Here is a 14,089-nt window from a genome sequence, read left to right on the forward strand (position 1 = left end):
AGGGCTGGTGATCAGGTCTCTTAGTGACCCTGTGCCTCTGCATGGTGGCCACGCAAATGCAGGAGAGGACAGCTGAAAGGGGATGGAGTTGAGTTTTTCCCTTCCCCAGATCAGTGAGGCTGTGGTACGGGTGTTAGGAAGCACCAGATGTCTAGATTGTTTCAGAAATGATTCCTCTTGGAGTTCCCATCTCGGCTCTACAGAAACAAATCTGACAAGCATCCATGAGGATGCAGGTTTGATCCCTGCCCTCGCTCAGTGGATTAAGGATCCTCTGCTGCTGTGTGCTGTGGTGTAGGTGGCAGACGTGGCTCGGATCTGGCATTGCTGTGGCTCTAGCATAGGCTGGCAGCTGTAGCTCCACTTAGACCCCTAGCCTGGGAACCTCCATATGCTGTGGGTGCGGCCCTAAAAAGACAAAACAAAAACAGTGATTCCTCTTGTTTGGAGTTTCATCCGAAATCAGGGGAGTAGCAAGTAAAGGATTTCAAACAAGGGCTTAATATGGTCCCATTTGCATCATTAATCAGATCACCCCAAAAGCCAGGAGAAAGATGGCAGGGAAGAGGGGAGTGTGCATATAGTTCTGACCTGTATGTGCATATAGTTCTGACCTGTACTAGAGCACTTGTGAAGTTGTTAAGCTGTATGTCCACTCTCGCCACTTGACGGTCAGCTCCTCAAGGGTAGACCAGCTCTGTGTTCCTTTTTTTTTTTTTTTTTGCTTTTTGCCATTTCTAGGGCTGCTCCCACAGCATATGGAGGTTCCCAGGCTAGGGGTCGAATCGGAGCTGTTTTGCCGGCCTACGCCAGAGCCAGAGCAACACAGGATTCGAGCCGCATCTGCAAGCTACACCACAGCTCACTGGCAATGCCAGATCCTTAACCCAGTGAGCAAGGCCAGGGATTGAACCCGCAACCTCATGGTTCCTAGTCGGATTCGCTAACCACTGAGCCATGACGGGAATGCCTGTGTTCATCTTTATAGCTCTAGTCTGTCACTGTAGACCTTTAATGAAACTAATTAAAATAAAAAGAGTTCCCTTTGTGGCTCTGTGGGTTAAGACCCCTACTAGTCTCCATGAGGACATGGGTTTGATCCCTGGCCTTGCTCAGTGGGTTAAGGATCCAACGTGGCTGTGAGCTGTGGTGTAGGTCACAGATATTGCTCAGATCTGGCGTTGCTGTGGCTCTGGTGTGGGCTGGCAGCTGCAGCTCCGATTCGACCCCTGGTCACATGTGCTCTGGGTGCAGCCCTAAAAAGAAAAAGTAAAATGGAATGAAAGTCACTTTAAAAAATGATTCTGCTTCCCCTCTGTCTGCCAGAAACAGGGGATTTTTCTCTGCTGTCTACTGTGGGAACTTGATTGGGCTCCCGGGGCGCGGGCAGGGGTGGGGGTGTTAAAACTCAGGGAAGTGCAAGAGACCCCTGTGGCTGAGGTTGTGACTCTCAGACTTGTCCACCTGTCACCTCTAGCACCACGTGAATGACAGTCCAGGTGTGCCTGCCTGAGCCCTGGTTCCCATGGAGACTCTGCTCCCGGAAGCCGCAACTGCCTGTATTCGCCTCTCCCTCCAATCTTAGGGGGCAGCAGTTTGTCCTGTGTCCTTGCCTCTCTTAGGGATCTCAGAAGAATTTTTCAGTCTGCTGGGATGGAGTGGTGACTTGTGAGCTTCTTACATACAGAACTAGAAACTGTTTGATTTACTGTTGGTGGAGTGGAAATTGGTGTATTTCCTAAAGTGGGCTTACCTAGCAACTAAAACTAAAAATGTGCATGCCCTCTGATGTCGCATTTTGGCCCTACTAGCACTTTTGGACATAGCATCGTGAATGCACAAAGATGGAAGTACCAGGATATTTTTGGCAGCAGCATTTTTTTGGCAGCACCCACAGCACACGGAAGTTCCTGGGCCAGGAATCATACTTGTGTCACAGCAGTGACCCAAGCCACAGCAGTGACAATGCCAGATCTTTAACCCACCAGGCCATCAGGGGACTCCTGCAGTAACAGTTTGAATGTAGGAGTGGTTACATAAAATATGACGAACTTCACGATCAAATGCTATCTAGTTGCTGAAAAGGAATGAGGTAGCTCAAAACATCCTGACATAAAAAGAAGTCCAAGGCACATTGTTGAGTGGAAGGAGGAAAAAAGCCAAGTTTCAAAATAGTCTGTTGAAGATGCAATTTTTGTTTAAAACTTACTTGTAGTGAAAACAAAAGCATGCTTAAAGAAGAAAGACGGGAGTTCCCATCGTGGCTCAGTGGAAACGAATCTGACTAGCATCCAAGAGGACGCAGGTTCCATCCCTGGCCTCGCTCACTGGGTTAAGGATCCAGTGTTGCCATGAACTGTGGTGTAAGTCACAGACATGACTCGGATCTGGTGTTGCGCTGGCTGTGGCGTAGGCCGGCAGCTGCAGCTCCAATCTGACCCTTAGCCTAGGAACCTCCATATGCCGTGGGTGCAGCCCTGAAAAAAAGAAAAAGAAAAGAAGATAAAGAAAGACTATTTTAGAAGAATTCATACCAGAAACACTATTGGCTGTTATTCTGGCTCCTCTGTCTGCCAGAAACATGAGGGGATTTTTCTCTGCCAAAATACATTAATGACATTTGTGTCATGTGTAATGAGTATGTACTTGATAATTAGGCAAAAGTTCAAGAAAGAGGAGTTCCTGTTGTGACTCAGCAGATAAGGAGCCTGACTAGGATCCATGAGGATATGGGTTCGCTCCCTGGCCTTGCTCAGTGGATTAAGGATCCGGTGTTGCCGTGAGCTGTGGTGTAGGTTGCAGATGTGGCTGTGATCCCGTGTGGCAGTGGGGATGGCGGTGGCATAGTCTGGCAGCCATGGCTCCTATTTGACCCCTAGCCGGGGAACTTCCATATGCCGCAGGTGCCTCCCTGGAAAAAAAAAAAAAGAAGAAGAAGAAGAAAGAAAATAGGTAGGAACAGATAGAGCTAATAAGTAAGAACAGTAGAACAGAACTGATTATTTCCATCACTTTTTTCTGAATCAAGTGATAATGTAATTATAACCTCTGACTCTAAAGTTGAATTTATCTTCTGGGAATACTCTGGTAGTATAGGCCCAAAGAAATGGAAATTTTACTTATTTTTTAACTTTGGAGGGCTGTGCCTGCAACATGCAGAAGTTCCCAGGCCAGGGATCAAACTTGCACCACAGCAGTGACAACACCAGATCCTTAGCCCCCTCAGCCACCAGGGAACTCTAGAAATGGACACTTCAGATCTCCTTGTGGGTCTTCTGGTTTTTCAGAAAATGACAGCTCTGAGATGACAGGGGTTCCAAAAAGAAATGTTTTACCAGTGAACATTTTTTTTCCACATAGAATTTTTTATTGTTAATACCACTAATAAAAGTCTTTATCAGGAAAATTTTCCTCCTCTGTAGAGAAGCACTTTTTTTTTTGGTTCTGTAGTGTCAAGATTAGTGGTTGGTTGTACCTAAGAGATGTTTATAATGATGTATTTTACAACATGTAAGCCTCCCTTAAAAGGCTGACTAAAAAATAAATGCGTGGAACAGTGATAAGTATGAAAGCTGTTTGATCTCTGTGATAAAGTTTATAGCTACAGTTTTCCTGCTTAAATGACATCTAGGCACCCTGCAGGGTGACTGAGTGTAGACATATTTTCTTCTGGGTTCCTGGAGCCAATTCCAGTGGGGCTGGGGGGTAGGGTGGGGGCTCCCCCCATAACACCTAGCAATGCTCAAGACACCAGCCAGGTGTCCTACAATTCAACTCAGTTCTGACACCGTCTATCCAGAGACAGCATCTGATTCCACAGGTTGAGGGCTCCCTCAATTGCCTCTTGCGTTGCAATTTTAGTTTGTTACGTGTGCTTCTGACTAGGCTACAGATGGAAGGTTCCAAAGACCCCTCTCCTTAGATTCAATTAATTTTTTAATGATTTATAGTTGGTTTACAGTGTTCTGTTATTTTTCTACTATACAGCAAAGTGACCCAGTCACACACACACATACACCTATATACATACATGTATTCTTTTTCTCACATTATCCTCCATCTAGATATAGTTCCCTGTGCTATACAGCAGGACCTCGTTGCTTATCCACTCCAGATTCAGTAGTTTGCATCTACTAACCCCAAGCTCCTTGTCCATCCCACTCCCTCCCCTCCCCCTTGGCAACCACAGGTCTCTTCTCCAAGTCCATGAGTTTCTTTTCTGTGGAAAAGTTTGTTTGTGCTGTATATTAGATTCCAGATATAAGTGATATCATACGGTATTTGTCTTTCTCTTTCTGACTTACTTCGCTCACTATGAGAGGCTCTTCATCCATGTTGCTGCAAATGGCATTATTTTGTTCTTTTTTATGGCCGAGTAGTATTCCCTTGTGTATATATTCCACATCTTATTAATCCATTCATCTCCCGATGGACATTTAGGTTGTTTCCGCGTGTTGGCTATTGGAAATAGTGTGAACTACCATATGACCCAGAAATCTCCACTCTTGGGCATATATCTGGACCAAACTGCCCTTGAAAAAGATACACTCACCTGTATGTTCATTGCAGATTCGATTAATTTGTTAGAGCAGCTCGTGGAATTCAGACAAACATTTACTGAGTAGATCACCTGTTAACTACAAAAGGAAATAACTCAGGAACAGCCAGATGGAAGCGCTGCAGACAGCAAAGTGTGGGACGGGAACGTGGAGCTTGCACTCTTTGCCCAGGCACCACATTCTCCAAACTTCCATGTGTTCACTAACCTGGAAGCCCTCTGAACTCCCCCCCTTTTGGGTTTTTATGGGGGCTTCCTTTACTTAGGCTGCTTGATTAGATCATTGGCCATTGGTGTCTGATTGGACCTCCAGGCTATCTGCCCTCCCTGAGGTCAGGGGGGTGGAACCAAAATTTCCAACTTTCTCACAGGGTTGGCTGCCCTGGCAACCAGCCCCCATCCTTAAATGCTACCAAAAGTCACCTCTTTAACATGACATAAAGAAACCTTTAAGTTCTCTTAGGAAATTCCAAGGGCTTGGGGAGCTGTGAGCCAGCCCTGGTGGGTTCAGTGGGTTAAGGATCCAGAGTTGTCACTGCAGGAGCTCGGGTTGCTGCTTGCTGCTGTGGTGTGTGTTCAGTTCCTGGCCCAGGAACTTCCACATGCTGAGGGCATGTGGGAAAAAAAAAACCCACACAACAAAAAGTACAAATATGCATGAAAAATATATTTGGTTATCTGAATTTTTTTACTTTTTTTTTTTTTTTTTTGGCTTTTTAGGGTTGCACCTGCGGCATATGGAAGTTCCCAGGCTAGGCTAGGGGTCGAATCGGAGCTGCAGCTGCTGATCTACACCTCAGCCATGGCAACACTGGATCTTTAACCCACTGAGCGAGGCCAGGGATTGAACCCACATCTTCATGGATACTAGTTGGGTTCATAATCTGCTGAGCCACAGTGGGAACTCCCTCTTTTTCTTTTTTTTTTCCTTTTGGCTGCACACACAGCATATGGAAGTTCCTGGGCCAGGGATCAAACCTGTATCTCCAAAGCAACCCGAGCCGCTGAAGAGAAAACGCAGGATTCTTAACTCACTGCACCACAGTGGAAACGCCTGTTTTTCTTAACAGTCATAACATTGTACACCATAAAATAGTCATTCCCTCCTGTGTATAACATGTGTTTTTCCTAAATGGTTAATTTCATGCTATTCAAACTTATTACATAACAACCTGTTGTTTTCACAATCTCTGTGACTTTCCTAACAGAAGTCCCGGAGGGGATTTGGGTGCCAAGAAGAAAAAGAAGAAACAGAAGAGAAAAAAGGAGAAACCGAATTCTGGAGGCACCAAGTCAGACTCGGCGTCTGACTCCCAGGAGATTAAAATTCAGCAGCCTTCCAAAGTGAGAACCGAGTTTGTTTTAACCTCCATGCGGTATCTCTTGCACGTGCAGGCAGGTCGGTGCAGCTTAGCTTGAGTGCCCTGCCAGGTCAGAGGGGTTGGTAGGGCATTGCTGTGACTGTGTCTGGAGTGGCACTGATGCCTGCAGAAATTGACAGCCTCCCCAGATAACCAGGAGGTCCTAGCTGGGCTTTTGCACCGATGTGGATTCGGCCTGCATTTTCCCATCTTCTCAGCAAAGCAGTACATAGGTTGTAGTCCTAGAAGATCTTAGTGTGACCTTGTTAGGTTTGTGGGTTTTTTTTTTTTAAAGTTATACTTAATATTTGATTCCTTTTTGTTCAGAAGATATTCACACTTTCATTTTTCTGGGTGTCTGTCTAATTACCTGAGTAGCATAGCACCATCCGGCCACAGATTGCAGCAGGAACAGCCCTGAGTAAGTCTCACAGTGACTTGGAAGAGGACCCACCTGCAGTGGCTGTCCTGAATCCCACTGCCACATGGGAAATAGCTCTTGACATTCCCTCCACAGAAACATCCATTTTAGACCAAACCAGACGTTGTCTGGCCAGGTCCCGTGTCTTGTAAGCCTCTGGAGGTACCAGTGCCAGGTGCCCCTTCCCCTTGGGGCCACCCCTATCACCCTTGTGCAGTGGTCCCAGCGAAGCATAGAGCCCTCCATGCCAGCACCTCACAGCGCAAAGGGGTAGAGTGAGAAGTACAGCAAAACAGACGATCGGATTGTTGTAGCTCTAAGAAAGTCCAGTAGCACATGGGACAGCGTAGGAACTCAGCCCTGGCCCCCGGGGCTCTGGGGCTGTGTGTCTTTGCCAGGCCCTGTGCCTCCTTAAGCTCACCGCCTCTGCGCAATGCAGGCAGTGCCTTCTCCCCAGCTTGCAAGGGGGTTGCAGTTGGACCATCTTCATTGCGTGCATTTTATACGCTAACCATTAGAAAGCAATGGTTACCTTTGTGCATGTTCTGTGGGGTCTAAAATTTTTTTTCTTGCACAAAGTTTACATCATAAGACCTTGAGGGAGTCTCGCAAGTAACTTCGTTATTGTTGTTGTTTTGTTACCACCTGTTAACAGGAATCCCGGAGAAGGAAAATTCCTTGCTCCCATTTTTCCCTGACCCCCACCCCCCCTTGAGGGGTGACAAGGAAGATCAGCCTAACTAGCTTTTCAGCTTGGTTCTCAGGTCATAAATAGTCTATTCACAGACATCAGTTCTAAGGTAACTCCTGCCAGGTACATCGTAAGTTTGCGAGATTTTTTTTTTTTTTCCATTTCTCACTGTATTCTTCATCACATAAATGAGGTGTTACTAAATACGGTTGTGACCGTCTCCTTATCGCTTTTGTCAACACCATCAGCTGCCACCCATCTCCGTAGCCCTGGTGATGTTGAGCCCTTCCCCCTCCCTCTAGTCACTTATAAAAGCGCAGCAGGAGGAACTGCTAGCGTGCTTTGGTAGAAAAGTTCTGCTCTTTTTTAGTGAAGAATAAGCCATAATTGCTTTAATGTGGGCTTTTCGTTACATTTTTAAAACTGGGGCTCCTTTCCCTAAACTGGTGCCAGCTCGACATAACACCATACATTGCAATGAACTGTGCTTAGCGTATATTCTAGTCTACGTTCAAGAACCAAGATAACATGACACTTAGGTTCTTTACACTTCTTAAGTGATAAAGGACTGGGACCTTTTTTTCCAAGGTGTTAAATTGAAAAATCATGCGCCAAGAGTACAGCTGGTTCTGAGTATGTCCCAAGAAGCAGGTATGGACAAAAAGGTGGGTCTGACTCTCACATGGGATATAACAGTGGGAAGGTAATGCAGGGTCAGTACACATTTTCACCTTGCTTTTTTTTTTTTTTGGGGTCTTTTTTTGCCATTTCTTGGGCCACTCCCATGGCATATGGAGGTTCCCAGGCTATGGGTTCAATCGGAGCTGTAGCCACTGGCCTATGCCAGAGCCACAACCTACACCACAAGTCATGGCAATGCCGGATCGTTAGCCCACTGAGCAAGGCCAGGGATCGAACCCTCAACCTCATGGTTCCTAGTCAGATTCGTTAACCACTGAGCCACGACGGGAACTCCCATTTTTCACCTTTCTTAACACCCTGTTTGGTGCTGCCTCAGAGAAGCTGGATGGATAAATTTAAAAGTTTATCATAGCTGAGTTTTCCCTTCTGCTCTGTCACCATGGATTTGTAAGTTGTACTTAGTTGAATCTTTAAGAGTATCTCCTATAAACATATTGAATCACCAAGTTGTGCACCTGAAGCTAATATATTCTAAATCAAGTGGACTTCAATTAAAAAAATTTTTTTTCCCATTTATTTATTTATTTATTTTTACTTTTTCTATTTATTGCCACACCTGTGGCATATGGAAGTTCCCTGGCTAGGGGTCGAATCGTAGCTGCAGCTGCCAGCCTATGCCACAGCCACAGTAACACCAGATCCAAGCTGCGCCTGTGACCTACGCCACAGCTTGCAGCAACGCAGTTGAGTGAGGCCAGGGATTGAACCCACATCCTCAGAGGTACTAGTCAGGCTCTTAACCCACTGAGCCACAACGGGAACTCCTTCAGTTTTTAAAAAAGAAAGCATTTCGTAGTGAACATTAGGGTTATGACTATTTCATGAATGGTAATTTCATGTCCAGACTGCTGGTCAAACTACTGAGGCAGAAACCACTCTGAGGGCTTCTTGTTGGAGGTGGAAATTGCCAGTGGTTTCTTTGGAACAAAGATGTTGATGCATATTTGGCACAAAATGGTTGGAGTTTGATATGTTTGTGTTAGAGGATTTAACTCATAGCAGGAAGAAAGAATTACCATGGCAAATTCGGTGCAGACACTGTAGGTATATTTTTGTAAGCCTGGGTTCTCCTTGGCCATAAGATAAATAGATGCACGTTCAAGCATTATTAGTTGAAATAGGCTCTCACTTCTTAATGAAGTTTTAGGTCTCCTGATCGATAGTGTTGTTGTGGGTTCAAGTGGATGGAAATTCCACTTTGCTAGCAGTGACTTCTGTCGGGGAGGCTCAAAAGAGACCCAAACAAAAGAAATCTAAAAATAGGAGTTCCTGATGTGACGCAGTGGGATTGCCAGCGTCTTGGGAGCACTGAGATGCAGGTTTGACCCCTCGTCTGGCACAGTGGGTTAAGGATCCAGCATTGCCACAGCTGTGGCTTAGGTCGAGACTTGTGGCTTGGATCTGATCCCTGGTCTGCGAACTCCATATGTCGCAGGGTGGACAAAAATGAAAAGAAAAAAAGAGCGAGAAATCAAATCTAAAAATATAATCAATTAGAAAAACAAAACTGTTTTGTTAAATTACTGTGTGTAATTGACATACAACTTATGATTTAGACTTCAATCAAAATATAAGTGAAACAGTTTACATAATTTGTGGCAGTTCTGGGTGATGCTATTAGACTTCTAAGTGGAGACATTAAGTCTTTCACCTGCCTCTGTTTAGACCCTAGCACTTTGTTTCTTAGAATCATTTTAGTGGCAAGAATCTTCGGAGAACCCGGGGAGTAAAGCAACCACAGGACGGTCTGTATTAAATAAACCCTGTTTTGTACTGGGTCAAACTAAGTAAGCCTCCCAGATTAAAGGATTTGTTTCAGACCACAGACTTCAGATTCAAAACTGAACAGAGCTGCTGTTGATAAACCACTGAGGGTCCATAGTACCTTTCCTTGGTCCCCACGGTGCTGGCAGGCAGAAGCCTCGAGGGGCTGTGAGATTCCTTCTGACCATTCCTGAGCTACAGTGAAGAGATCATCCTTTGTCTGGCATTAAAATCCTGAAACTAATCAATAATTGACATATTGGGAGTTCCTGTTTTGGCTCAGTGAGTTATAAACCCAGCTAATATCCATGAGGATGCGAGTTCAATCCCTGACCTCGCTCAGTGGGTTAAGGATCCAGCATTGCCATGAGCTGTGGTGTAGGTGGCAGACGCGGCTCAGATTCTGAGTGGCTGTGGCTGTGGCGTAGGCTGGCAGCTGTAGCTCCGATTTGACCCCTAGCCTGGGAACGTCCATATGGTAAAGGTGCAGCCCTAAAAAGCAAAAAAATAAAATAAAAAAATAATTTAACATATCGGAAAAACTCACCAATTTCCATATTCAGCCCTACCTACCACTCCCTCATTTCAAGAATAGTTTCATTTTCTTTATGAAGTATTATTTAAGAGATTCCCCCCCAAAAAAAAAGAAGAAAAAGAGCTAAGACGTCTACAGAGATGTTAGGAATGTTGGTTTTGAAGAAGGGACTTCAGAATTTGAAGACATTATCAATTTTATACATTTTACTTGCCTGGCCCTTGAGAGAATACGTTTTACTTAAAAGAGAGGTTATTCTCACCCCTTGGCTTGGGGAGAACAGGCTATGGTTGCAAAAGGACCTGAATTCATAGACGAAACTGCAGATCCTTGTTGGAAGGTTTGCTTCTGGAGGAGCATCAGAATTAGGAGAGGGCAGAAAGTGGTCCAGGAGAAAAGCATCCTTTCTTGATGAACTTCTTCCCCAGCTCAGCACTAAATTCGGATTTCTCTCTTTCTCCTTATGACTGAAAATTTCCCTTGGCTGCCTGGTTTCCATTCTAGAAGTTATTTCCTTTGTCCACACGTTGCTCCTGCCGAGCCTTAACCCCAGCAGTGAAACCAGGGCTAGAGGCCAACAGGCTGCCCTGTGATAGTCACATTTGTGTTGCACTCACCCCTCTCCGCTGCTCCACCTGTGCCCGTAGAACTGCTCCGTTAAACCTATAGAACTGTTGCTGCCTTTAATGTCATAACGTTTGCTTCTGTTTTAAGATGTTAGCGTACTTGAGCCCAAGGTCCGGGCTTAGGGGAGGATTGTGCCTTTTTCCAGTGAACGCTGTCGTCTCTGAGGCAGGGCCACATGCACCTGCCCCAGGTTTGGGAGCAGCTTCCTCATATTTTGTGTCTGTGTGTCTTTGCCGTTGTAGAATGCCACCATTCCCATGCAGAAGTTGCAGGATATCCAGAGGGCAATGGAGCTGTTATCCGCATGCCAGGGCCCCGCCAGGAACATTGATGAGGCTGCCAAACACAGATACCAGTTTTGGGACACACAGCCGGTACCCAAACTAAGTAAGCCTGTTTCGCCTCCCCCCTCCCTCTCCCCAAACAAAGCTGGGTTAACAACAGACAAAAAACACAAAAGACGCTTGACTTCACTTCTGTCATTTGTTTCAGACCACAGGTTCGAAATTTAAGCAAAAGTAGTATTTCTCTTCTTAAAATAAATATTGGGTGGTGACATTGGCTTTTGGCAACAACAATTTTTATCTAATTTCTCTCCCTATAAAAAATCTATAGTTTCCTCACACTTCAGACATTAGTGTCTTAAATATATCTATAAAAGAGAGGTCTCCCCCATCTCCAGATTTTTGATTCTGATCTTCATGGAGTTGTTTTTTTTCTATGTAGATTTTTAGCAGTCTCTCAACTCACTTATCCCAAAAGACACAGAAGATTTGCCCTATTAAATCTTACTGAGATGGAAGGTTTTGCTCTTTTGAACAATAGGATTCTGAACCCTCGCCCATGAGGTTAATTATTACCAATGTGGTAAAATTCTAGTATAATAAGGACACTGGGTCCCCTTGTGAAGGCCTTTGTAAGAATTTTATGTCATGTAAAATTCTCTGTAATCAGCCTCATCCTTTCCTATTTGGCCTGCCCCATCCTTTTTTTTTTTTTTTTTTTTAATTCAGAATCACTGTCAGTTTCCACAAAAAAAGACAGCTGGAATTCTGATAGAGATTATGTGGGAATCTGCAGATTCATTTCAGTTTTACCATCTTAACAAAACTGCCTGCCAGCCTGTGAACATGGCACGTCTTTCCATTTCTAAAGTAATGGTATTTAATGTCTTTCAGCAATGTTTTATAGCTCCCCCATATACATTCTACATTTATTTTCTTAGGTTTATTACTAAGTATTATTTTTTTATTTTTATTTTTTTAGGTCCACACCCTCGGCATATGGAAGTTACCAGGCTAGGGGTCCAATTGGAGCCGCAGCTGCCTGCCTATACCACAGCCACAGCAACACCAGATCCAAGCTGCATCTGCAACTTACACCACAGCTCATGGCAACACCGGATCCTTAACTCACTGAGTGAGGCCAGGGACCGAACTCATATCCGAATAGATACCAGTCAGGCTCGTAACCCACTTGAACCACAAGAGGAAACTCCTCACACTTTTTTAAAGTGACCATTCCTGGGGGTTCCTGCCATGGCACAGAGGGTTAATGATCCAGCTTGTCTCTGTGGAAACACGAGTTCGATCCCTGGCCCCAGAACTGTGAGTCAGAAATCCAGCATTGCTGCAGCTGTTGTGGAGGTCGCAGCTCCAGCTGGGATTTGATCGGTGGCCAGGGAACTCTACATGCCTCAGGGGCGGCTGAGAAAAAAAAAAAGTGATTGTTCCTTTCCCACCCACACCCACCCCAAGTAGCTTCAAAAGTATGCACTTCAGTATGTGAAAGAAATAAAAAAATTGGAGTTCCCGTTGTGGCGCAGTGGTTAACGAATCCGACTAGGAACCATGAGGTTGAGGGTTCCATCCCTGGCCTTGCTCAGTGGGTTAACGATAGGGCATTGCCATGAGCTGTGGTGTAGGTTGCAGACTCGGCTCAGATCCCGCGTTGCTGTGGCTCTGGTGTAGGCCGGTGGCTACAGCTCAGATTCAACCCCTAGCCTGGGAACCTCCATATGCCACGGGAGCAGCCCAAGAAATAGCAAAAAGACAAAAAAAAGAAATAAGAAAAAAATTGTCTTCACTAGAGTTTTCCTTTCTGGCTCTAGAGATGCACCTAGAAGAGAAGGATGGCTCTATAGAATGAATTTACAGGATTTTAAATGACGTTGGATTGAGGGGCCGTTAGCTACAGGGATATCGATTTCTTTTTTCTTTTCTTTTTGCTTTTTAGGGCCACACCCATAGCATATGAAAGTTCCCAGGCTAGGGGTTGAATTGGAGCTGCAGTTGCCAGCCTACACCACAGCCACAGCAACACAGGATCCAAGCCGTGTCTGCGACCTACACCACAGCTCAAGGCAACGCTGGATCCCCAACCCGCTGAGCAAGGCCAGGGATCGAACCTGCATCCTCGTGGATACTAGTCGGATTCGTTTCTGCTGCACCACAATGGGAACTCCTAGATTTCTTGATGTGAATGTATTGGGTGTGGCTAAGTAGTGCTGGTAGCTTTTGCACCACTGCCCAGGGGAGCAGAAGGCTGCTCTCAGCTGGCATCTAATCCCTCGCACCTTTCCAGGAAGACAGCCCCACTGCTGAGCTCATTTGGGCTCCTTCCCCAAATCCTTGCAGGGTTCTTGGGTTCCTAGAATGTTCCCTATGCACCTCGATGAAGGCAATGCCAGGTTAATGGCAGAAAAGGGAGCCTGAGGTTGGGGAGAATGTTTGAAAGTCAGGGGGAACACTGCTTCTTCGTCCCAGTTCAGACACACCCAGCTGTTTGGAGCTGCTTGAGAGCAATTGTCCCCTGATGTTATTGATGCATTAGCTAAGCCCTAAGTGACTCCCAACGGACCTCAAGGGAGTCTGGACACCAGGGCTGACCTGGAGGGGAGCTGGTAGAGTGGAGATCAAAGTACCAAGTCAGGGAGTTCCCACTGTGGCTCAATGGGTTAAGAACCCAAGGTAGTATCCGTAAGGATGCAGGTTCAATCCCTGGCCTTATTCAGTGGGTTAAGGATCCAGCGTTGCCACAAGCTTTGGTATAGGTAGCACATGCAGCTCGGATCCTGCATTGCTGTGGCTGTGGTGTAGGCCTCATTGCAGCTCTGATTCGTCCCCTAGCCCAGGAATGTCCCATATGCTGTGGGTGTTGCCCTAAAAAGCCCCCCCCCCAAAAAAAAAGTGAAAAAGAAACTACAAAGGAATTAGTAAGAAGAGAAAAACCCCTTGGGGGCCAGTAGAAACCCATGACACCCTCCTGTAAAAAGGCCGATGGGGGGACATGTACCTGAAGGTCATTTATTCCACAGATACATGTTGCGTGTCTGTCACTAAAGGCACAGCCTGGGAAACGACAGTAGGAAAGTGGGGTAAACTGTGGTCAGGTGGGAAGGCCGTCCTCCGGGTAGGGAGATGCTCTAGTC

At 45.7% G+C, this 14,089-nt stretch overlaps 1 protein-coding gene across 4 annotated transcripts in view; it reads left to right on the forward strand.

Annotated features, from left to right (window-relative positions):
* Positions 1-14,089, forward strand: part of NMT2 (N-myristoyltransferase 2) — a 75,306-nt gene that overhangs the window by 27,774 nt on the left and 33,443 nt on the right. For all 4 annotated transcript variants that reach the window (XR_002336350.2, XR_014817952.1, XM_021064837.2 and 1 more), the window contains exons 2-3: positions 5,767-5,902; positions 10,902-11,046. Coding sequence is in view for 2 of the 4 variants with exons in the window: in XM_021064837.2 (XP_020920496.1) it covers positions 5,767-5,902; positions 10,902-11,046 (281 nt within the window). In the remaining 2 variants the exon portion in view is untranslated. The remainder of the gene's footprint in view (positions 1-5,766; positions 5,903-10,901; positions 11,047-14,089) is intronic.

Source organism: Sus scrofa, chromosome 10, assembly GCF_054392235.1.
Source record: "Sus scrofa isolate SSC_HxYL_T2T_F1_AM1 chromosome 10, Sscrofa_HxYL_maternal_Yorkshire_Landrace_v2.0, whole genome shotgun sequence".
Lineage (NCBI taxonomy): Eukaryota > Metazoa > Chordata > Mammalia > Artiodactyla > Suidae > Sus > Sus scrofa.